The 25,420-nt window shown below is 41.5% G+C and overlaps 2 protein-coding genes across 3 annotated transcripts in view; one reads left to right on the forward strand and one right to left on the reverse strand.

Moving 5' to 3' along the window:
- QRSL1 (glutaminyl-tRNA amidotransferase subunit QRSL1) overlaps positions 1–7,080 on the reverse strand; it is a 32,713-nt gene extending 25,633 nt beyond the window's left edge. The window contains exon 1 of one of the 2 annotated variants that reach the window (XM_082855300.1): positions 6,978–7,080. In XM_082855300.1, the coding sequence (XP_082711426.1) occupies positions 6,978–7,029 (52 nt within the window). In that variant the 5' untranslated portion in view covers positions 7,030–7,080. The remainder of the gene's footprint in view (positions 1–6,977) is intronic. The other variant, XM_082855301.1, reaches the window with a different exon arrangement.
- Positions 7,081–7,254: 174 nt separating this feature from the next.
- The window catches only part of RTN4IP1 (reticulon 4 interacting protein 1), a 43,956-nt gene continuing 25,790 nt past the window's right edge, over positions 7,255–25,420 (forward strand). The window contains exons 1-4 of the mRNA XM_082855640.1: positions 7,255–7,889; positions 12,217–12,368; positions 13,165–13,233; positions 14,148–14,272. Coding sequence (XP_082711766.1) covers positions 7,616–7,889; positions 12,217–12,368; positions 13,165–13,233; positions 14,148–14,272 — 620 coding nt within the window. The 5' untranslated portion in view covers positions 7,255–7,615. The remainder of the gene's footprint in view (positions 7,890–12,216; positions 12,369–13,164; positions 13,234–14,147; positions 14,273–25,420) is intronic.

The raw sequence follows: 25,420 nt of genomic DNA on the forward strand, positions 1-25,420 counted from the left end.
ATGAGGAAAATTATGCCTGCCATTTTCTCTTCTTCTTTGCCTCCCTTCAAGTCCCCTAATGCCCATTATCCTCAAGTTGCCTTCTGACTTGCCAAGTGATATGAGAATAAGAGGTAAGGAACTGCAGTTATGGTTACAAGGGCAAGAAATGAGACTGTCTGGGAGCATTCTTTTTATTTATTTATTTATTGAAGTATAGTTGATTTATAATGTTGTGTTGGTTTCAGGTGCAAAGCACAGTGATTCAGTGATACATACAAATATATCTATTTTTTCCAGATTCTTTTCCCTTATAGGTTATGACGTAGTATTGAATATACTTCCCTGTGCTATAAACTATATAGTTACCTATCTTATATATAGTAGTGTGTATATGTTAATCTCAAGCTCCTAATTTATCCATCTCCCCCACGCCCCTCCCCTTTGGTAACCATAAATTTGTTTTGTCTGTGGGTCTATTTCTGTTTTGTATGTAAGTTCATTTGTATAATTTTCTTTTTTTGTAGTTTCTACATATAAGCAATATCATATATTTGTCTTTCTCTGTCTGGCTTACTTCACTTAGTATGATAATATCTAGGTCCATCCATGTTGCTGCAAATGGCATTATTTCATTTTTTATGGCTGAGTAATATTCCATTGTATATATGTACCACATCTTCTTTATCCTTTCATCTGTTGATGGACATTTAGGTTGTTTCCATGTCTTGGCTATTGTAAATAGTGCTGCAATGAACATTGAGGGGTGTGTATTTTTTCGAATTATGGTTTTCTCCAGATATATGCCCAGGAGTGGGACTGCAGATCATATGGTAGCTCTATTTTTAGTTTTTTAAGGCCGCGCCATACTGTTCTGGGAGTACTCATTTTATTTTTTATTTATTTTTAAAAAATTGTATTTATTTTCTTTATTTTGTTTGGCTGCGTTGGGTCTTAGTTGCAGCATGCTGGGTCTTTGTTGAGGCGTGCAGGATCTTTCGTTGCAGCGTGGGCTCTTCCTTGTGGTGCACATGTTTCTCTCTAGTTGTGGTGCGCGGGCTTCTCTCTAGTTGTGACATGCACAGGGTCCAGAGCACATGGGCTCTGTAGTTTGTGGCATGCAGATTCTCTCGTTGGGGCACGCGAGCTCAGTAGTTGTGGCACGTGGGCTTAGTTGCCCCGTGGCATGTGGGATCTTAGTTCCCCAACCAGGGATGGAACCTGCATCCCCTGCATTGGAAGGCGGATTCTTTACCCTGGACCACCAGGGAAGTCCTTGGGAGTACTCATTTTATTTTTTTTAAAATTTTTTTTATTTTTTATTTTTTTGGGAGTACTCATTTTAAATGGTAATCTTTGTTAGGATCATTTTTAGGAAATTTAGATTTGACAAACTCAATAAGTGTATTGGAGAAGAGAAATGAAAACAAAGATGCTAATTAGCTAGAATGGATTAGATGTAAGGATTATGACATAAAAATAGTACAGCTCTCCTGGAGCAAAACTAAAGGTATCATATCTGAATATAAGATGAAATCAACTAGAAAAGTTTTCTCTTCCCTCTTTTCTCAAAACCCCCAGCTCATCTGAAGCACAGGCCTTGAAGGAGATTATATTACTCTCCCTGGTGTGTTCATCTACAGTCTTCCTGATACTCCTTTTCATTCACTGAAGTTTTTAGCAGCTGGTTTGCTGTAATCTTCTTTTCTATGGCTCCTGTTGCTCTTTTTGTTGACTTCAAACTTCAAGTCAGGTACATGGACACCGGGCCTCTCCGTTCCTGACCTCACTTCACACAAACTCTTCCTTCACCTCACCCCAGTTACCAGCTCACATGGTCATTAGCCCAGACTATATCATTACCAACATCTGTATCATCTCCCAAACCTCAGTTCTAATTATCCCACATCTCGTCCCCTGAACTCATTTACTCTACTATCCACATGGTCAGCAAAAAAACGGGGAACAGGGACTTCCCTGGTGGCGCAGTGGTTAAGAGTCCGCCTGCCAATGCAGAGGACATGGGTTTGATCCCTGGTCCAGGAAGATCCCACATGCCATGGAGCAACTAAGCCCGTGCGCCACAACTACTGAGCCCACGCTCTAGAGCCTGCGAGCCACAACTACTGAGCCCATGTGCCACAACTACTGAAGCCCGTGTGCCTAGAGCCCGTGCTCTGCAACAAGAGAAGCCACCACGATGAGAAGCCCTCGTGCTGCAACAAAGAGTAGCCCCTGCTCACCGCAACTAGGGAAAAGCCCACGTGCGGCAATGAAGACCCAACACAGCCAAAAAGAAATAAATAAATGTTAAAAAAAAGAAAGAAAGAAAGAAAGAATACGGAGACCTCAGTCCTACAACCACAAAGAAATGGATTCTGCCAACCAGTGAGGTGGAAAGAGGACCCCAAGGCATCCAAAGAGACTGCGGCTCTGGCTGACACCTTGATTTCAGCCTTGTGAGACTCTGAGTAGAGAACCCAGCTACTCCATTCCTGGATTCCTGACCCACAAAACTGTGAGATGATAAGATTGTGTGTGTGTTTTAAGAATGTGTTATTTTAAGCTGAAAAGTTTATACTAATTTGTTACACAGCAGCAGAAAAGTAATATACCTTCTTAGAAAAATTAAGAAATCTCCCTCAGGAACCATTCTTCTTAGAAAACAGGGGAAGAGAAAACTGTAAATACATATAATCTAGTAATTTTGTCACTGTAACAAAATTAGTGTTAATAATGGCACTTGGTTCTAGGCATTATCCTAGATGTTTTGTATTTCATTTAATCTTCATATCCACACTAAGAGGCTGATATTATTTCCATTTTACAGATAAATTACTGAAGTTCCTGCTTAAAATCACACAGCTAGAAAGTAGCAGAGCTGGGATTCAACCAAGGCCTGATCTTGTTTCCAAAGCCCATGCTCTGGACCACTATACTCTACTACTTCTCTATGCAGGCTGTTACAGCATTTACTCCTCTGTAGCAAATAGAGAACATTTTGTTAACTTTACAGATAGCATCAAAGCTTCACTTAGGAAAAGAACTGTCTTTCAAAAGAAAAACTGTCTTGATAAATGCTGAAGGTATAGAAGAGCCCTTGAAAGCTGAGTGTCTGGTTGACTGGTACTCTCTTTAACACACTCATTTAACATTCATGCTTTTTGTCTCCATTGTTCCAAGAAATAGCACATCAAGATCACCAGTAACCTCCACATTCCTAAATCCAGCAGTCATGGCCCAGTCCAGCAGCACTCAGCATTCAACACAAGACATCACTCCCTCCTTGAAGCACTTCTTTTTCACTTGTACTTCGGGACACCAAGCCGTCCTGGTTTTCCTCTTGCCTTACTGGCCACTCCTCCAAGTCTCCTTTGCGGGCTCTGCTTCCTACCGCTGACCCCTAAATGTTGGAAAGTTTTAGGCCTTGTTCTATATTTACACTCAGATCTCATCTGACCATATAACTTCAATTATGTCCTCTCCTCTGGACAATTTATACCCTCATACCTAGCTTCTTTCTTGATCTCCACGTTCCTATATCCACCTGCTTAACTGACATCTTCACTTGGATATCTTTAGAAGCATCTCAAAATTAACATGTCTTGATAACTTTCTCCTCACAACATGCTCCCTGTAGAGTCTTTCCCATCTTGATAAATGTTACCATTTCTCCAATTGCCCAGGCCCCAAACCTAAGCATCCTCCTTGATTCATCTCTTTTCCCTCAAATCCCATATCCAATCCACCAGAAAGCCATACCTTAAAAAACTAACACCTGGGTTTCCCTGGTGGTGCAGTGGTTAAGAATCCGCATGCCAATGCAGATGACATAGGCTTGAGCTCTGGTCCAGGAAGATCCCACATGCCGTGGAGCAACTAAGCCCGTGAGCCACAACTACTGAGCCCATGTGCCACAACTACTGAAGCCCACGTGCCTAGAGCCTGTGCTCCGCAACAAGAGAAGCCACCGCAATGAAGCCCGTGCACCGCAACGAAGAGTAGCCCCTGCTCGCTGCAACTAGAGAAAACCTGCAGGCAGCAACGAAGACCCAGCACAGCCAAAAATAAATAACTAAATAAAATTTTAAAACCCCAAAACAACAACAACAAAAAACTAACACCCACTTTGCATTACCTCTCCTCCCATCACCCTATCCATGCTGCCATCAGCTCTTGACAATGCAACGACCTTCTAACTGGTCTTCTTGCTTCCCTACTTGCTTTCCTATAGACCATAATCCTGAATAACCTGAAGGAGCTTTTTAATTTTTAAGTCAGATCATGTCCAAAGACTCACAACTTCCCAGAGGATCTGCATTACATTTAGAATAAAATCCACGCTCCTTAACATGGCCGGAAAGGTAATCCGGCTCCTCCTTATCTATAACCTCATCTCCCACTACTCTTCTCGTTCAGTTCTCTTGGGTCTGCTGGCCTTCCTGCTATTCCTTGACCACATCAAGTTTGCTCTTGCTTCAGAGACATTGCACTTTTATTCTTTCCTCTACCTGGAACACCCTTCTCCCAGATCTTCCCAGGGCTCACCCTTCTCACCCTTCAGGTCTCTACTAAATATCACCCGCTCAGTCAGCAAAACCTTCCTTGACCACTCTATCTAAAACATCCATCTCTCCAACTAATTCGCACACCATAGCCTGCTTAACCTTTTTTCTTAGCACCTACACTACCTGAAATTCTATTATTTACTTAAACAAAGAAACTTATTTAATGCCTGCTTCCCCACAAAAATGTAGGCTTCATGAGGGCAGGAATTACTGTCTTCAATGCTAATCCCCAGTGTCTGGAACACAGAGGTGCTCAATAAATGTTAACTGAATGAATAACTGAGTTGTTTAAAATTTGGAGGCTATTTTCCCATAGAACGGTAATTAAATGTTCTTAGGCTAGACCCCCAAGAAGGCTACTGGATATATAATTAACTTTCTTTAATATAACAGTAATCATTTAATATAATTTTAGGGTTAATAATAATAGCCTGGCATCTGGTTCCTAGAAACACTGGGATCATGCCACAAGAAAGGAAGGTGAAAGTAAGACTCTTCCCCCTTACTGAGTGTACCTGGGTAAAATTTACAAGTAGCAGGTATACCTCCTATTTGGCATTTTACCTCCTTTTAGTGCTTCCTCCTAGGGCTCCTCTACTGCCCTAAGCCTCCACTTAGGCCCCCCAAATTGTCTCAAAATGCCATAGTTTCCAGCCCCTCCCTCAATCCCCTCCCCCGCAAAATTTTCCCTTTCCTTAACTGATTATTTCAGCCAGGGTGTGATGGAGAGAAATCTGATTGAACTATAATAATTCACAACAGTGGATAAATAAATCATTCACCCTTCCCAAGCACCTTTACATATTTAAAATAGAATGTGTACTAAATTAATTAATCTCTAATTGGTAGAATTTAGGGCATTGGTACAATGATATGGAAAGAACAGAGTGGACAGAAGATATATTATGGGCTGGGAAAATAAGCAAATAATGTTTTCCACACAATAGGCATCGATAAATATTTGTTAAGAGTGATTAAGTGAAAGTAATCATGCCAAGGCAATTTCCTGACTACCCTTGGGTCAGCTTCCCTTTTCCCCCTTGAGGTAAAAGTTGTTTCTGACAATGGCTCACTGGACATTAGGAAGGGGTGGCACAAAAAAGGTAGTGTTGGGGGAAAGGGCAGAAAAAGAAAATACCGTATTTTTGTAGGTTATATTTCATTTTAAAACAAGTTTGGAGTTAAAAATTTTTTAATTTTTAAAAACAAATTGGATTCTTCACTGACAGTATACAAGATACAATTTAGGATAATAAAACAAAAATGTATTTAGGGGAATAACTATTATTTAAAACCTGTGGATTTAAAGTTCTCATAATTTACAGCGTTCTAAAAGGCTGCCAGCTGGAAAAAGAAAAAAAAGACTTCCCAGGTGAAGATACAAATGAAGATGGAAGACGGGGTACGTCCTCAATTGCCACTTATCAGCAGAATCACCTGGAACCCAAGTTAAACCATACACTCTGGGCCTTACCATACTAACCTTCCTGAGTGGGACACAGCTATAGTTTTAAGGCGGGCCGAGGTGATTCTGATAGCAGTGGGTCTGCAGACAGCTCTGCAGGTTGAGAGATCAGAAAGCAAGGAGATCGGAACTAAAGCCCTAACAGCACGGATAAAGTGAGAGAACAGATCCCAGACATAAGTTCAAAAGAGAACTAACACGGTTTAGTGACTTACTGGATATGACCTATGAAGAAGAATCTAAGGGCACCTGGGATAACAGTTGTGCCGCTAAAAACAGAATATTAAGAATTCCATAATTAGGTTTTTGTTTGTTTTTTATGATGGAGATTGAGACGCAAGAGGTGATTCTGTTACAAGGATGAAGTCAGCTTTGGTTAGATTCATCAAACTCTTGTGGGAGTTTTGGAAGAGATGTCTATTAGACATTCACAAATATAGCCTAGAGTTCAAAAACGATGTCCAATTAGTGGAGACACGGGTAAGAATCATTGGTATCTTGGTGGTAGTTGAAGCTTGAATATGTCCAGGAGGGAAAAAAGCTAAGAATCACTAGTTTGGCTTTTGCAAGGGACAGATTTGAGGGCTTCTTAGTGAGGACTGCATCAGATGTGTGTAGCGGACAAGAGAGACTGACGTGGACCAGCCAAATCCCCCATATCTGGCTGAGACCGGCCAGGGCCCCACGCAGCCAGGGCGAACGAATAATCGAAAGAAGCCACTGTTCCCTTCCACCCCACAGCGCGGCGGTGCAGAAGCCTCCCCCGCGGAGATCCTAACTCCTGAACGGATATAAGGAGCACAGTCATAAGGACCCGGCGGTCCGAATCCCCCACCAAGTTCCAGGTAAGGAAGCGGCGAGGCTGACCAAGATGCACGCCGGCCGGGGGACGCCACGTCCACGTGAACAAGGACTCCGCGAATCTTCCCGACCTCCCTGGGCCCTCAGCAGACAATTCCACTCACTTCTCGGAGGGTCCGGCCCAACATGGTCCTCGTATCCCACCCGCCACCACATGGGCTTGGTGTCAAGGAGGAAAAAGAAAGGTCAGCTGCCGCTGCCGGTATTACATGGGCGCAGCCATTTGCCAGCGAACCTGTCAGCACCGAGTACTCAGATTGGTCGAATTGCAGCCCGAGGAAAATGATCTTTGCACGCGATTGGCTGGCGCCGCTAAGGAAGTCCTGCGGGGAAGTAGAGCTGGTGGCAAGGAGACTCTGGGGGTCGCGGCGGGAGCCTGGAAGTGTGTGAATTTCTCTGACGTCCGAATCGCGAGCGGAGTCGGCTTGTCCCGCAGAGAGCTCCCGGGACAGGGCAGGATTCTAGCGGTTTTGGTTTTGTTTTTAAGGGGAGGGGGTGTAAGGGAGGAGGAGAATGGACAGAATACTGGCTGGAACGTTAATTGGAGCATTTCAGATGTGAAGAGTAGAGTAGTTCCGTACTCTTCTTTCTTCAGTTGCTCCATCAGTCTAACTTCATTTTTGAATTCTCAACTTTGAAACCGGCCAGAGTGTTTGGCAGAATTTGACCGAATTCAGGTGTGAGGGTTTGAGCCAGTATAAGTGCCTTTTAATTAGGGCACGCAATTCAACCACTGTTTACGATGGGATTTCTGAAGACCTGTGTACTTAGAAGAAATGCATGCACTGCGGTTTGCTTCTGGAGAAGACAAGTTGTACAAAAGCCTTCAGTTAGAAAGATTAGTACTACCTCTCCAAGGAGCACTGTCATGCCCGCTTGGGTGATAGATAGATATGGGAGTAATGAAGTGCTTCGATTTACTCAGAACATGATGATACCAATGATACACTATCCAAATGAAGTCATTATCAAAGTTCACGCTGCGAGTATCAATCCTATAGATGTTAATATGAGAAGTAAGTTTCAAAAGACATTCCTCAATTACCTTTTTTTTTTCTTCAGACAATCTCATCAGGGATTAGTTTTATAAAGGTCAGTTGTTATTGACTACACTTGTTTGGTTAACACAAAGGAATTGTTTAGGGTTTTGACAGTATCTCAGTATATATTATTTCCAAAATTTTTGAAAGTGCAATGTCTACGGTATGCTTTAATCTTTCACAAAATATAAGTTTGAATTGCTTCCAATACTACCTAAAAATGTAAATTGGGACTTGAGAATCGTATCCACAGCTAAGTTTGTGATACACTCTCCTGGGAACTTTGTGATATTCTGAGGTCCATCACAGGTTTTAGAGGTATGCTTATGTTTTCATATCAGTTCAGAATTAGCATTTCCATAGTAATTTTTATTTCCCTCCCACTAATCACAGCTTTGTTTAACGGTCCAGTGGACAAAGCAGCAGAACAGGATGCCAGGATATAGACACAGTACTTTCCTCATTTTTGCTGTTGCATTCTGCAAAGTTAAAATACACTTTTCTGTTTTGCGCCATCCTCAATGGGAATAATGTTATCTTAATTTCTGCTGGTGGATATTGACAAAGCTTGGAGAGTACTGTATTCCTTATGCAATTATTATAGTGCTGAAAAGATTGATTACCATTTGTGAATTACTTTAACTTTGGAAAATAATGACAAAAAAATGAGCAATTGAAATGTGGCTAGTGTGGGATGTACAGTTAGTGTAAAATATACACTAGATTTCAAAGGCTTAGAAAAAAATGAAGGTAAAATATCTTATTAATAATTTTATGTTCATTACATATTAACCTGATAATAGTTTAGATATATTAAGTAAAATATTAACATTAATTTCACTTCTTTCTTTTTATAGTGGCTACTAGAAAATTTTAATTTAGATATGTGGCTTGCATTATATCTCTATTGGACAGTGCTGATCTAGACATGTGAGGAATAACTGTTACGTATTTCTTTGTGGGGAGGGAGTTTGGGGAAAGACTTGGACTCAAAATGTAGCTGGAGAGGTCTATTAAGAATTAATTGAAATGACTTTATGATGATTGCCTCATGAAATACACATTTGTATTCTTTTTGTTCGCTTTAAAGTAATAATTGCTATTACGAGTTGGGCATATTGTTTCAGTTTATTCCATTTACTTTGTGCATGAAGATAATGTAGTTTTTATCAGAATTATCTTTAAGTGGTAGATTTATACCCAGTGACCATTATGTCTTTTCATTTCCTTGATTATAAGCTCTTTGTAGGTAGATCCCATGCCCTGTCAACTGTAGCCTGTTTCTATGCTTCACATGTGTAGTTGTCATTCAGTCTTTTTTTTTTTTTTGTGGTACGTTGTGGCCTCTCCTGTTGTGGAGCGCAGGCTCCGGATGCGCAGGCTCAGCGGCCATGGCTCACGGGCCCAGCTGCTCCGCGGCATGTGGGATCTTCCCGGACCGGGGCACGAACCCGCGTCCCCTGCATTGGCAGGCGGACTCTCAACCACTGCGCCACCAGGGAAGCCCAGTCATTATTTTTAATGTCATTTTATATTTTCATTCTAATTTAAGGTTACAAACTAAAATAAGTGGTTTTCATCTTCATTTAGGTCTGTTAACTTTTCATTTCTTTGAATGCACATGCACAGTTTGTATCGTGTACATTTTAACTTAAGTAGAACGGCTGCATCTGGACTTTCTAGGCTGCTATTTAATGTAATATTATAACACATCTTACTTTTATATAGTATTCTTGAGACATCTTAGTTTTTTATGACTTGAGTGGGTAATATTATTTGCAAGTTATCCTCTTTATTTCCTGCTCATGAATTCTTTTTGGAGAATGTGTGATTATCGTTGCGGAAGATACCTGAAATATGGGGAAATAAAATAATGAGTATAAGATCGTAAAGTGTAGGGAGCAGTTATTTCCCTTGACGAGAAAGCAAGGACGAGTCTGTTTTGAAAGATGAAAGCCAGCTGTTTTTCTGGAGATGTCCACTATTGTTGGACATAAAATCATAAATCATATAAATGGCTAATGAATAATCTTAAAATAGAAAAAAAATACAGCCAACAGCAACATACCAACAAATTTTGGTTTCTTTAGATGGAATTAAAGCTTTTGAAACGGAGGGCAGATTTAGGATTTTCCAAACCACTCCAACTCTGAACCAAACTGGTCACCTCTAAGAATGGGACAGAGCTCCTAAGGGTTCCCATTCATTGTGTCACCAAGCAGGTTCTCAGTTCCCAACTACCAGCTGTTTCTGGATTTGGGGCTAGTTTAGCTGGTACCAATGAGCCAGAGTTAACGCAGGTGATATCGAGGTGACCAAGAAAACAACCTTGCCCTGCAGGCTGTGTAGCTTAGAGAGGACTGAAGATTTTTTTTTTTTGGCAGCTCTGAAACAGCAGCTAAAATTTGACATAGCTAAATGCCCGCTTCTGTTGATCAAACCCCATAGGAATTTCAGTGAATAATTGTTTAATTGTGTTTGAGAGTGGAAAAGGAATGTAAGACAGGAAAGTAAAATGTGACTTTTGTGAGTATTACATGTGAAGTTTTTCTTTCCCCTGATAGAATGCACTCGTAACCAGCCAGCTGGCAAGTATGTAATATTGGCATGGTGGCCATCAGCTTAGATTTTCTGGGACTTTCCCAACTTTCAAACACTTTCTTCCATGTGTCTTGATTTTTATTAAAAGCAACTTCTGCAAGCTACCCTCCTGTCAGCCTCTCTCCCTGTATTCTCTACCTCCTGCTGCATGGATTAACTGTCATTGCTCTCATCTAAGCCCAGCTCTCCACCTGGGTTCTAGACCCCGTGCCCTCTCACCCACACAGGAGCATTGTTTCAGCAGTTCTCTCCTGCATCTTCAGTCTTTTCCTTTCCACTGGATCATTCCCATTGGCATACAAACTTGCTGTTAATTTCTCCATTCTTAAAGAGGAAAAAAAAAACAACCTTAAACATCCTTCCTCTATCGCACTAGTCCCCCTCCAGCCACTGCCCCATTTCTCTGCTCTCCTCTGTAAGCAAAACTATTTGAAAGAGTTGAATGTTCTCATGGTCTCCAATTCCTCACTCCCATTCTCTCTGTCACCCCATGCCACAGCAACCGCTCCTATGAAGGTCACGAAAGACTGCTGTGTTGTTGGATCTAGTATTTTGTTTTGTTTGTTTGTTTGGGGGGTTTTGTTTTTTAAAAGCCTATTGGCAGCTTTTGACCTTATTTGAAAAACTGTCTTCCCCATCAGCAGCATTTGACTTCTTTAAATGACCCTCTTCTCTTGGCTTTCTGAACACCTTTTCAGTGGCCAAGCCTTCTCAGGCTCCTTTGCTGGTTTCTCCACATCCTTAGGATTTAATGAGGATGAGTGGGAGAAGAGGGGAGACCTACTGAGTGGTTTAGTGATTCTGGAGCATAAATTGTGGTACATGACACTAGAAAGGTAAGCAGGGTGCTTATCTTGGAGAGCCTTACATAGCAGAAATGTTCTTAGAAGGATGTCGAGCAGAAGAGATGACAATAGTACTTTTGTGTCTTAGAAAAGCCATTTTAGATGTTGAAGCTGTGTAATAAACTACTTTGGATTATTATAGCCAATTTATGTGAACCAAAAAAATACTGATCAGAGGAATGTTTTCAGCTCTGTTTAGCTGATGTTTATGTAAATGTTCTTAAAAATAAAATGATGTATAATAAAGCAGTCAACCTGATTTAACATACCAGAACTGATGCAGCCAAGTGGTTCTTTTCCATTTGGGAACCTTGCACTTAACCCAGAGATGTTCTAGAAACATTTTTTGTGAGTCAGGGACAATTACTCATAGACCAGTGTCAGTGTCAAATACTATATCCATGCCTTATTTATTTGTTTATTAACCAGACAACTTTAGCATTATCTTCTTCACCAGACTTGGCTTCAGATGACTTTGCTATTTAAAAAGTCCATGAATGAATAAATTAACAAAGAAACCATCTTCAAAGAACAAAGTAAAACCTATAAAAGGAAATACTTAAAGTTCTGAAGATAGTTTCAAAATTGGAATTTCAAAAACAGTGATTGTGAATCAACTATACCCCAGTATAAAATAAAAATTAAAAACAGTGATTATGACTTTCCAAATAATTTTTTTTGAAAGGAACAACATTCATTCTTTTGATGCTTTCTTGTGTGATGGTAAAAAATGTATAAGGTTGATTACTTTCTAATCTGCATCTTGAAGATCTAGAATTGTACCTGGCCTGTAACCCTGCGGTAGTTTTGAAATCATCCCATTCTTTTGGAAGAAACAAATAACTTGTATTTCATAGGTGGCTATGGAGCTACAGCTTTAAATATGAAACGTGATCCTTTACATATTAAAATCAAAGGAGAAGAATTTCCCCTGACTCTGGGCCGGGATGTGTCTGGTGTGGTGATGGAGTGTGGACTTGATGTGAGGTACTTCAAGCCTGGCGATGAGGTGAGTTATCACATTCCACTATTCCTTCTCAAAATTTGCAGATTTCATTCTGCTGCTTTTGGAAATATATTCCATATCATTGACCTTTTTTCTTCTTTTCAACAAATATAGCGAGCTTTGGCTGGAGCCCTCATTTTCTTGGTTCAGTTCTTCTTTCTGTTGTTTCTAGTTCTGTCACAATAGCTTGCTGTGCTTGAACTTTTCTAAATCTAGTGCTTAAGAATTGCAAGACTTTAAGATATATATGATTGGGACTTTTTAAGTCTTTAAATGACAATTTCTACCTTATGGGTTAGATGGTTTTAAAATAGCTGAAGGTTGATATAATCACCTGTCCCTTGTCACTTTGAACTTTTATACCAAGAAATTAAGGTCAGCTTATAATAATAGCTAGCACTGTTCTAGTTGTTTTTCATAAAATAACTCATTTAATCCCTATGAAGTAAGTACAGTTAGGCCCAGTTTACAGGTGAGGAAAGTCAAGCTATAAAGAGGTCCCACAGCTAATAAGTGGTAGAGCCAGGATTCAGGCCCCAGAGACTGTGTTCTTACTGGTACTCTAAGTAGCCAGTCAATACAGCAGGATTTACTGGTTATCTACCTCCAAACTGGTTTGACTTGGTAAATCTAGAATCATACTAAATAATACATTGATATCATGTGAAAATAACTCTATTATTTGCTGGATTGCTGACTTGTGGTTTTTATCACAGGGTGGCATATGTATTGGGGAACACTCTCATGCTTAACTTTGGCTTAAAAAGATCTGTTTCTAACGAAGTTGTGTGTGTTTCAGGTCTGGGCTGCAGTTCCTCCCTGGAAGCAAGGCACTCTCTCAGAGTTTGTTGTAGTCAGTGGGAATGAGGTAACTCACCAGTTCTGTGCTGAAATGCCACTGGAAAGTAGAAACAAAGACTGACAAATATCTCTGAAATAATTGGATTTTTTTTTTTTTTTTTGAGATCAGGTTCAAGTTTTATGGGTAGTTTTGAAAGAACCGAGATAGAGAATAGGAATTTTTAAAAGATCTAAAAAAGTATTGGATGTCGTTTAAATAACACTGCCTGCCAAAGCGTTTTTATCTTTGTCTTGTGGAACAGGGATTTGGAGCAAGATCTAGAAACCCTGCTGTGTTTCTTGGTTTTATCCAGTATAAATAGTTGAAACCAAATATACCAAGTGGCGCATACCGATGCATCATAAACAGAAGCCTGGAAGTACCAAGCTGTTTCAGATAACTTTCAAAACAGGAGTCTAATCAAATCCAGTCAGGAGGCCTAACGATTTAATTAGAAAGAAGGGGGTTAATATTAAGGAAATTGCCTACAGAAGGGAGGGCAGGAAGGGAAAAAGGATTAGAAAAAAGATAAGATTAGAAAAAGTCGGAAAGATTACCTTCCAGTAAATGGGGGTGAAGGAAACAGCTGATCACAAAAACAAATTAGATTGTATTTATGAGGGTTCAAGGTTTATTTGGGTTTATTTCTGGGTATAGTTAGGACTAATGGTATTGTTGAATGTGGTCTTTTTATGAAGCATTATGCAGCAGTATCTGATAATGTGACCTATAAAAACCTTTCTGAACCTCTACGAGGCAGGTGGAGTCATTTGGAGAAATTCCTTAGGGATAATCTTGGAGTAGGGTTTGCAATAACCACTGAACCTGGCCGAATGTTATATCTCTGAAGATAGTCGGATTCCTGTGAAGATAGATGTACTTAATTGTGTTCGTAGGTTTGCAAGTCATTGCTTATTTTTGACTGTTATCTTCAAATCTAGGTCTCTCACAAGCCCAAGTCACTCACTCATGCTCAAGCTGCCTCTCTGCCATACGTGGCCCTCACAGCCTGGTCTGCCATAAACAAGATTGGTGGCCTGAATGATAAGAATTGCGCAGGAAAACGGTGAGCCTCAGCGGTGGCATCTAAAACCCCCTCCTTTCATTTGGTGACGTCTTTGCAGTAGATTTGTCAGAAGCATGAAAACTAGGCTCACTTACATGAGCAGAGCTGTGCTAACAGCTAAAACAATTTCCAAAGAACTCTTGTGCCAGTTCGTACTTTTTTAATCTCATTCTGTTGATTCTTAGCTCAATCAATTGAGAATTTTAAAAATATGTAGATGGATGTTAGGAGTCTGAACCTTCTAAAATGATGCAGAATTTTTGTATGTCAGTCTCTGGGAAGAAGATCCGTAGCTTTCATCAGATTCCTAAAAAGATTAAGAATGACTTCCTTACAGATTTTAAAGAATGATGGAGTTGCTCGCACACTTGAAGGTTTCTATGAAAAACAGATATAAAGGGTTTGAATATTGTTCTCTTAGGCTCTGTGCTCTCTCAGGCTCCTTTAGGCAGTTCTGGTGCTTCCAGGACTTGCAGGTGTGCTTGCTGAGTTTGCAAAAGCACAGTGAGTGTTAGATGTTCTTGAGTTCATATTCAGATTCTGCCGCTTTCTAGCCGGGTGGCCCACTTGGACACTTCTCTTTTGTGAGTTTTGTTTTAGGGGTGAGATGAGATAACACGTATAAAATCGGCGGCACAGGCTGCGGCACACAGAAGGCACTCAGTACCTGGTGGCTACTGTCCTTAGCAATGCAACTGCTGTGTTCTTTGTGTTTCAGAAAGTTGGCATCATAGAGAAAACGGATGATTTTATTATTTGGTGAGAAAACTAGGTCCTCAGAACCATTCAGTGATTGTGAGGAAGGAGAGAGCTGTAGGTCAAATTTTGTTTTCTGATTGCTAAAGACTGCCAGAAAAATAACAAGTCTGTGTCAATCTATCCTCCTGTTGTTAGGAAACATTGCACTTTACCTTTAATGGGTTGGATTATAGACATTGAATTTGGTGAACGCTTAATAGCTGTATTTCTGAAAGCAGTGTAAAGGCTATTCATCTAACGAGGTGCTACCCTTCATCATAGAATTCAAGGTAAATATTCTAAAGGTCAGCGCTGTTTAATGTTTAAGCTTTTGGGCCTTATCATTCTTGAAGTTGCCATTTTGGTCCAACACTTTGTTTAAATTAAATCAGTTTGATCATGTAGATTTTTCTAATGGTTTGCCTTAGTTAATAATAACCTGGCAAAAATCGTGTTCAGGATTTTTAGACGTTTATTATTATTGTAGGCTCTGCAGTGACATTGATGCTTTGTTTTGCTTTTCCTTAAAAGCATTCAGCTTTCTGTGCCCCCATGACCACTCCAGATAGAGAGCTCTCATTCCTTTTGCTGGTTCAGGCCCTCCAGGCATACATTTTTTAGTATTCTGTAGAAAATGAGTTAGAAACTGATCTAACTATCTCTTGTCTTCCCAGTTTATCGTTGGCTTTGTATGTACTATGTTATCTTCTGTTTAAGCAGTAATGGCTGGGAGCTGGGGAAGTAGAGACCTGGGTTCCTCTCTCTACACTGCTACTAACTAATCAGCTGACCACATGCATGCTTTTTATGGTCTCTTTGCTGTTTCCACCAAGTTACTGAGTGTAGGACAATGTAGGTTGTTAGGCGAGCTTTGAGAAGTGGAAAGTTTTATACTTATAGAAGTGATTTATATATTATATCGAGTTGCGTCAGTTCATTGATTTAACCACACTGGAATGAAATCCACTGAAAGAGCCTCACTGGCTCATATCATGGACTTGTGTCACATTCCCACATGTGTGGTGACTCAGGATGCCTTTGTTCCGAGTTCCCTTGCTGCTCTAGGAAATTTGTTTACTGAAATTATTACACATGGGTAGTAATAATGGCCTTCCTCTCCAACTCCTTATTTTTATTTTTTTTTAGAAATTTTAATAATTAATTTTTTGGGGCTGCGTTGGGTCTTTGTTGCTGCGCGCAGGCTTTCTCTAGTTGCAGCGAGCAGGGGCTACTCTTCGTTGTGGTGCACGGGCTTCTTGTTGCGGTGGCTTCTCTTGTGGAGCACAGGCTCTAGGCGCGTGGGCTCAGTAGTTGTGGCTCGCGGGCTTTAGAGCGCAGGCTCGGTAGTTGTGGCACATGGGCTTAGTTGCTCCGTGGCATGTGGGATCTTCCCGGACCAGGGCTCGAACCTGTGTCCCCTGCATTGGCAGGCGGATTCCTAACCACTGTACCACCAGGGAAGTCCCTCCGACTCCTTATTTGTGAGAATCACATGAGAGATGTGAGCACCTTAAAATACTGTAAAAATAATTTTGCATGAAGAAATTACTATTATAGGGGGACTTCACTAACTTAAATGCAGAGGTTCCGGTGTCCAAAGTGGCTTTCTTCAGTTTGACTATCCTTTGTGATTGGTGGAGCATGTTTTGGCTTCTCTAAGCAATAATTATTCTTTTACTGTTAGCTCTCGGCATTAAGGCAGTCTTTAGTCTGCACAAAGCAAATCAGTGTTTGTCATCAAGGACCAACAGTGTTTTTCTAGCCAGTTAATTAAAAAACCCTAAAACTAACAATGACAAAAACACCCACCTTGAAAGATTTTACAGGATTTCTTTGTAACAAACAGCTTTTTGAAATTAAGACAAAGCTTTCTAAGGCCTCCATGGTGTTTTGCTTTTCCTTCTTTGTTCTATAATTATATTTCTGTAACAACTGAGCATCAGTTAACCAAGGGGATAATTTAATATTGACGTCATGTGTCTTTTTTGCCCGTGCTTTGGTATCACTAGAAAAGTCAGACGAAATGATTTCCCTGTTATCAGCCCATCCATAGTTTCTTCGTGATTTATTCCGTAGGGACACATAGATAACTTAGGGTTCTCAAGATGAATAGAACTTTTTAAAAAAATGGTTACACCAGATATTTTTGGAAAGGGGTTCTATTTGATGGTTATATTTATTGGTAGTGTCATGCTCTGCCTGAAATTCATGTCTTGCTGCGAGGTTGTACTTCACTGTTTGACAGAGGTATTAGAAAGTGTTAGAAATTGAACCATTCCTCCTCCGCAAAATAAATTTCACTTTTAAATTGTGTATACTTGAAACTCAGTGAAGTGGATTTAGGAATGCTTTTCCCCTTTTCTTTTTTGAGATTAGGCTTTACGACAGTAACACTTAGTCATGTAATTGTAAATTAGGTGTCTGATTAATTCTGTTTATAGAATTAGACAGGCTCAAACATAAAACATTGTATCGCCCCCCACCCCATATGCTTACACCGGTAATTACAACAGCTTCCTTCTTTCAGCTGCCTTCGCCTGCCTGTCCTTCCCCCACCCGACCCACCTGTTCCTCCGCCCTCTCCACTCCCACCACCCCTGGGGACTTTGGGTTTTCATTTGCACTTTGACTAGGTTGTACGGGGAGAGGGGAAAGGGGAAAGAGAAAGAAACCCCTGTGGTCTACTTGCTTGGAGAAATCCTGGGGTTGGGAGGAAGGGTGCTGGCTCTGGCCTGGCTGGTGTGCTGCCGAGGAATCATCTCCACCCCAGGCCTGTTTTCCAGGGAGCTCCGGGAGGGATCTGTTAAAGGAATTAGTAGCAAACTCTTTCCTGGCCATTTGTGTTTTACAGATAGTTGCCCCTGTCACCTAGAAAACTATCTTGTGACGTTTAGGAGTCGTTCACTCTTCAGTGCACCGTAACCTCACTTCCGGCTTTGCCAGTCAGGTGCAGGTGTTCTCACCGGGGTCATAGCTGACCGAGTTGCCAACCCAACGATACTTTTCAGTTCTTACAATTTGACCTCTGAAGTCTCTGGCACTGTTGCCCACTTTTGTTATGCTCACTTTTTCCATGGTTTCAGGGACACTAAACTCCTTTAGTTTTCTTCTTGCCTTTTGAACCAATTCTTATCATTTTTAAAGGTTCCCTTTCCTCCCCCAGCCCTTGCACTGTACCTGCTTTCCCGTTGTCTCCCTCAGTCTTTCCTGTCTCCCAGGGTTATCTCATCTTCTCCCAGTTTCTTTATATATATGTGTGTGTGTGTGTGTGTGTGTATATATATATATACACACACACACACACACATATATCTTTTTTTTTTTTTTTTTTTTTTTTGCGGTATGCGGGCCTCTCACTGTTGTGGCCTCTCCCCTTGCGGAGCACAGGCTCCGGACGCGCAGGCTCAGTGGCCATGGCTCACGGGCCCAGCCACTCCGCGGCATGTGGGATCTTCCCAGACCGGGGCACAAACCCGTGTTCCCTGCATCAGCAGGCAGACTCTCAACCACCATGCCACCAGGGAAGCCCTCTTTTTATATTTTGGTAACTTGCAGATCCTATTTCTGACCCCATCCTCTCTACTCAGTTCCATCCAGTTAGGTGTCCCCTTTGCAGCTGAAACTCAACTTGTGCAAAACAAGACTTACCGATGACCACCCTGACGCTTTCTCTATATTCCTACTGTCAGTTAACTGTGATTTTCCGTAAGCCAAAGTATGGTATTGTTCCCAAACCCTGCTCCCTCCCCTTCTGTGCAACTCGTTATTGTCCATGTCTTGTAAAATTTAGGATTCTTGTCAGATTTGGAAAAATGTCTTCCAAGTTTCTTTATGAGTCGCAAGATTCCAGGGCATCTCATGTTTCCTTGTGCAGTGAATAAGCCCAAAATACTTTTGCATTTTAATTGACAACCTTCATTTACTAGCTTGTTATTGATATCTTCCCTATAGTGATATCAAATGACAAAAATAATACAATTTAATAACCAGTTTAATATCCTGTATTCAATGGAAAACCGTCCACAAGTGGCGGAGCTCTCTTCCCAAGGGATTTTGGGCAAGACTGTGTTTTACGCAGCGTTAGAAGTGGCAACACAGACACAAGGCGTGATTGGCTAAGAGGTCTGATTTCCCTATAAGGCTAGCGGGTGCTGGTTTCTAGGGTGAGGTGAGCTAAAGCTGAGTTGAAGGATGGTGATTAGTGCGAGGTTTCCTTGGCAGTGAGGCAGGCTGGGACATGGGCTGGGCCACTGGGGCGGCCTCCATTTTCTGGGTCCTGAATCACAAATTACCTTTATCAGTGATGTGTTGTACGTTTTTACATGTCTTTTAATTGGAAGAATTTTCTACAGACCAGCTTCTGGTTCTGTACATTTCAGGCTTCACTTCTCTTTCACTGCTCATATAATCCAATGCTAGGTACCATGATATTCAGTCTTATCGTAATAAAATGTTATGATACCTTGTTGTGTTGACTTAGTGGGAAATAGGAATATTCCTGGAAGGCATTCTTAAACCAGGACAGCCTGTAATAACTTAACTGTACTCAGAAATTACTATGAACCACATCAGTATTTCCCACTAAGCCCAAAGCAGCTGTATTTCCAAATCAAATCTAGTGTCACCTGACAAGAGAGGAAGTATAGTGGAGAGGAAAGTAGGAGTGGAAAGAGGCAGCAGTTTTACTGATTGTGGTTAGTAGGGAGGAAAGATAATTTTCCGTCTACCCTTCTGAGTTCTCTGCCGAGACCTCTGTAACAGAAGACAGGGAAACGAGAAAAACAAACAGAAGTTTCTTAACATGTGCACCTCACGTATACACGAGATACCCAGGCAAAATGAGTAACTCAAAGAGTCAGCTTAGAATTCAGGCCAAAATGCCATCTTTTAGTTCAAGATAAAAGATAGAGGAGTGTAGGGAAGGCCAGTTGTGGAAAGTTTACCAGGAAAAGCAAGAATAAAGTTAGTCATGCAGATTTAAATTGCTGCCTCTTCCATTGATAAGGGTCTACAGTTATCTCCAGGGATTAACCTTTGTCCTTGGTAAAGAGTAAAGCAAGCACCTTTGTAAACTTCTGTCCTGCTTTTAGGCAAATAGGGGGAGTACAGAGATTTCTTACGCCTACTTCTTCTCAGTTGCCTTCAGCTCTGAATAATTCTTATGCGTAAGTGGCATATTTTGCCGTGCCATATTCTTCTAGCCTTCATTAGCATATCTTACTTTTGCAAGTTTTACAAAAGCATACGTCTGTTACCCTAAAACTCGGTTCGCCTCTTGGTGGGTGTCAAGCCAAAAGACACAACCACGCCAAAGATAAGGAGAAGGGAGGACTTGTAACATTATCACTTGCAGCAAGTAAGGAGAACGGTGGGGCTCTTTCCCAAAGCAGTCTCTCTCCAAACAGCAAAATTGGGTAAATTTTAAGCTAAGAGAACATGAATATTCATGAAGGGGCTTGGCCTTTAGTTGACTGAAGTCACAAGGGTCAGAAAAGGGCAACATCATCATCCCTTAGGTTCCAGTTCGTCTGGTGGTTGAGCGCTTCAGGCTAATCTTTATCATTGACAGAACTAGGAGTCATTACAACTGACATACTATCTTTGCTATTGTTACTTTCTTGTCTGATAAGAGTTATTTCTGCATTCTTTTGTTCCCTTAAGATCGTTAATTACTGAGACCTGTTCAAGGGCAAGCCTTGTGGCCAGGCTTATATCACAAAATGGTTTAGGCCAAAAAATGGCTTCTCTTCTGTCAAGAAAGCCCGGCCTGGTTCTCTTTCTTTGGGGATCCCCTACCCTATCTGCTTACATGTCCATTCAGATACATTGCTGGGGCTCTTCTCCAGGCCTTGTGTAAGTGGGAGGGACTGAAGCTTAAGCTTCACTGGCTCTGTAGGGGAGGAAAAATATCTTTCCTCTGCTCTTTTAAGTCTTGGCTGGGGCCCCAGTGACAAAAGGCAGATAAATCAGCAAGAGAAAAGCATACACATTTATTTGTTTGTAAGTTTTATGCAACATGGGAGCCTTTATAAGGAAATGAAGACCCAAAGAAGTGGTTAAACCTGAGCTTTTTTTTTTTAATTGAAGTACAGTTGGCATATAGTATTATGTTAGTTTCAAGTGTACGACACGTGATCCGACAATCAAATGTATTACAAAACGGTCACCACAAGTCCAGTAACCATCTTTCACCATACAAACTTATTACAGTATTATCGACTGTATTCCTTGTGCTGTATATTACATCCCCATGACTTATTTTATCACTGTAAGTTTTTTTTTTTTTTTTTTTTTTTTTTTTTGCGGTACGCGGGCCTCTCACTGTTGTAGCCTCTCCTGTTGCGGAGCATAGGCTCCGGATGCGCAGGCTCAGCGGCCATGGCTCACGGACCCAGCCGCTCCGCGGCATGTGGGATCTATCCGAACCGGGGCACGAACCCGTGTCCCCTGCATCGGCAGGCGGACTCTCAACCACTGCGCCACCAGGGAAGCCCTCACTGTAAGTTTTTATCTCTTAATCCCCATCACCTATTTTGCCCAAGTCTTCTTCCCTTCTGGCAACCGCCTATTTGCTCTCTGTATCTGTAAGTCTGTTTCCTTTTTTTTAAAAAATTTTTTGGCCGCGCCGCATGTGGGATCCTACTTCTCCAACCAGGGATGGAACCCGTGCCCCCTGCACTGGAAGCACAGAGTCTTAACCACTGGACCGCCAAGGAAGTCCCTGTTTCCATTTTTAAACCTGAGCATTTTTATGCCAGCTTTGATGAAGAGTGGAGAGTCGTGAAAAAAACGTGATAGGACAAACATATGCGCCAAGTGTAGTACACTGAGGAAACTTAGCAAGGCCTGTTCGTTCCGAGTCCTCACTGTGTCCCATCTTGGAGATAAGGTGCTCTTTTCCTCCAGGTATAGGGCGTACACCTCTCACACGAGGGTCTTATGACCAGCTTCATGGGAGAAGATCAGAGGGTCCTTCCCTCACATGCTGTTTCTCGAATTCCTTCAGCTTAAAATATTCAGTCTGCTAAGGTGCCTTATGTTCAGGTGGTACTTCCTGAATCCTGTCACTTCCACGGTGAACCTCCTCTGGCCATGCTACTTCTCTCATCCATTCTCGTGTTGCCACCAGATGGAAGGAACCAGTGTCTTGGAATGGTTCCCACTGCCTGTCCCATTTGGGGAGATGTGTTCCCAGTACCCCAGGTTGAAATTCTGAGTACATGTCCCCCAGAACCATCATTATACTGTGTATAAGGTTCTTGGTCCATTATGGGTTAACTAAACCTTTTTAAAGGGCTACCCTGGGCATCTTGCCAAGATGTATAAATAGCTTTGTTTTCATGCGAAAATGTGTTTAAAGTTCTGAACAACTAATTTACACATGAACTCTTCTGTAAATTGGGGAATGTCTGCATGAATTACGGAGGAGTAGAAGAAGGGGACACGCAAACCCAGGCTGTCTTAGTCATGTTTGGTTGATTTATTTTGTAATTCTATTCCCCTTATTCAGATTAAGTTTCTCACTTAAGGGAATAAATTTAGCATATTATGGTATGCTTTGCTATCTTTCACCCATTTTTCCTCCAGATTTAAAAGTAGTGTGTGAAACTACAAGATGAGTTTATACATTTTCAGCATCATCCTTATCTTTTAAAGACCATTTATTTCTACTGATGGAAGATTTAGCCATATTTGAATCAGCCTTGTTTCAGAGCCATCAGGACTTAGTGAAGGGCACTCTACTCTTGTGACTTTTTTTTTCCCATTACAAGTATGTGGTCTGGGGGGAATCGTGAAGGTCATATACGTCTACGTTAGAAAGGTGGAGAAACTAAATATAAGCTTAAATTAGAATGAGAATGCCAGTTCTCATTCACTAACACCTAGAGTACACCTCTGTGATTGTCATTTCATAGCTGATGAATCTGAGGCCTAGAGGTTCAGTTAATGAGAGAGTTGTGACTAGATCCCAGGTCTCTAGATATCTGGCCCTGGCATTCAGAGATTTCTGGGGCTTAGCCAGAATGTAGAAATTTGAAAGGCAATTCCCTACTTCTGGATCGCCTGCTGTTTTGTAGTATGTTTCATATATTTTTTATGCGTAAGGCAATTAGGGTGTTGATGCCTTGTCTCGTAAGATTGTGATACTGAAAAATGTGATTGTAGAGGACTTAGGTGCCCAGATGCTAAACACAAAGTGACTCAGTCATGGAAAGGAAACTAGTTGCTCCGCAGCACGTGGGATCCTCCCGGACCAGGGCTTGAACCCACGTCCCCTGCATTGGCAGGTGGATTCTTAACCACTGCACCACCAGGAAAGCCCTCTCTCATATTTTTACATCTGCCACAGTGCAGTTCCCACTGACTGCCAAAGAAGCTGTGCGTGTGGACTTAGGAAGTAAGAGAAGAATGTGACTAAAATTCTTGGCAATTTTGAATTATAGTGCTTTCTGTAAAGAGAGTATTTCCTGGGCCCTTACTCTTTATAAACCTATAAGCAATACGTAGAAGATACAGCAGTACACCTTTCTTCACTCTACAAATAGGCTACTACTTCTGTGAAGTTTGAATATATTTCACGACCATTATAGTAAGCAGGGTAGAAAGTATTCCCACTATGAAGTGAATGGCCACAGGGGGTAAGCAACAGCAGTATTTTCCCTTTGTATTGAACGTGCTTTGAAGAGTACAAGAATAGTTCCTTCAGCCATAGGGCTTCAAACCATGGAGGACCACCTGACTTATTGCTGGCTTGAAAAATATATTTGCCTGCTGTCCGTTTTGGGGACTTTCTTTGTTTAAAGAAAAGTACAGGCCCTGGTTGAACCTGCACAAAACATGGAGTTTGCATGACCAGAGAATGAATGGTGTGCCCCCAGGGCTGCTTCACAAACTGACCTGTCTGTAGTACTTCTTTGGGCTTGCTCCTTGCCTGTTTTGCACTCGCGGGCGCCGTCAAGTGGCACCATCAGGAACTGAAGCTGCTAATGCAGAACCACTCCCTCTTCCACCAAGAACTGCTAAGAAACACATTTTTGCTTTTTCATATGGAGGAGTGAGACTGCTTTGAATCAAGAGTTATGGGGAAGCTATGAATTGACAATAATGAGTTGGAGATGTGTCTGGCCATTGGATCCTTTAGCATCCATTGTGTTTGGTATCCTCTTAATTCTCAGGGTGAGAATTAGAAATTCATTTCAAGTTTTTCTTTACTGGAAGAAATTTTAATGCAGTCTTTCAAATAGCCAGGTGATTCCCTCATTTGGGGTAGTAGCAATTGTTGTTAATTGTGGGATATAATGCTGATTTCGATTATTTTTATTTATTTAATTATTTATTTATTTTTTTTTTGCTGCGTTGGGTCTTTGTTGCTGTGTGCGGGCTTTCTCCAGTTGCGGCGAGCGGGGGCTACTCTTTGTTGCGGTGCGCAGGCTTCTCATTGCGGTGGCTTCTCTTTGTTGTGGAGCACGGGCTCTAGGCACATGGGCTTCAGTAGTTGCAGCACTCGGGCTCAGTAGTTGTGGCTTGTGGGCTCTAGAGCGCAGGCTCAGTAGTTGTGGCGCATGGGTTTAGTTGCTCTGTGGCATGGGGGATCTTCCCGGACCAGGGATCGAACCCGTGTCCCCTGCATTGGCAGGGGGATTCTCAACCGCTGCGCCACCAGGGAAGTCCCTAGATGATTGTTAAAGTCAAGCAACATTGATCAGGCATCTGCTACACCCAGGGTAGTATGGCTGGTGCTGGGTGTAATATGAGGTCTCTGTCCTCAGAGTCTTGAAGAATGGCCTGGGCAGCAAGCATGTGAATGAAAGTTAACAATGTGTCCAATGCCAAATGCGGACATGGATATCAGGCTCAGGGCTATCTCTAGGGTATTGTGCAGGCAAACTGGGATTTGAGCCTTTGAGGGAAGGGAGACCTCAGCAGGCAGTGAAAGGCATTTGAGAGCCTGAGGCGTGGGCCAGCGTGCATGGGACTTGGGGTTCCGAGTGAGGGGACTAGGGAGGCTCAGGTGGAGAGTTCTGTTCCAGAAATAGAGGAAGTTGGAGTTGCAAAAAAGATTAGATTGTGAAGAACTTAACTGAGAGTTTGACTAGTTACGTTTTATAAGAATGTGCCAAAATAAGAGGGTATAATATCCCATGGATGAACTAATTTGGGGCTGTATCTGTGAAGCAGTCTTAGTGCTTCTCCCCTCCCCGCATTTAGGAAGCATTAAAGCTATTAAATGTGTGAACTGAAGGATTTTGGAGGAGTTGGTCTTTAAAGTTTCTTTTATTCTTCACAATTTATAATTCCATTAAACGAAAAGTAACTTCTAAAAGGAACATCATTTTCAAAAAGACTTGCCTTAATTACATTTGATGGTAATTTGGTGGTAATTTCAAAGGGAATAGCTGGCTTACAGAT

Source organism: Leucopleurus acutus (genome assembly GCF_964270905.1).
Source record: "Leucopleurus acutus genome assembly, chromosome: 15".
In the NCBI taxonomy this organism is placed as follows: domain Eukaryota; kingdom Metazoa; phylum Chordata; class Mammalia; order Artiodactyla; family Delphinidae; genus Leucopleurus; species Leucopleurus acutus.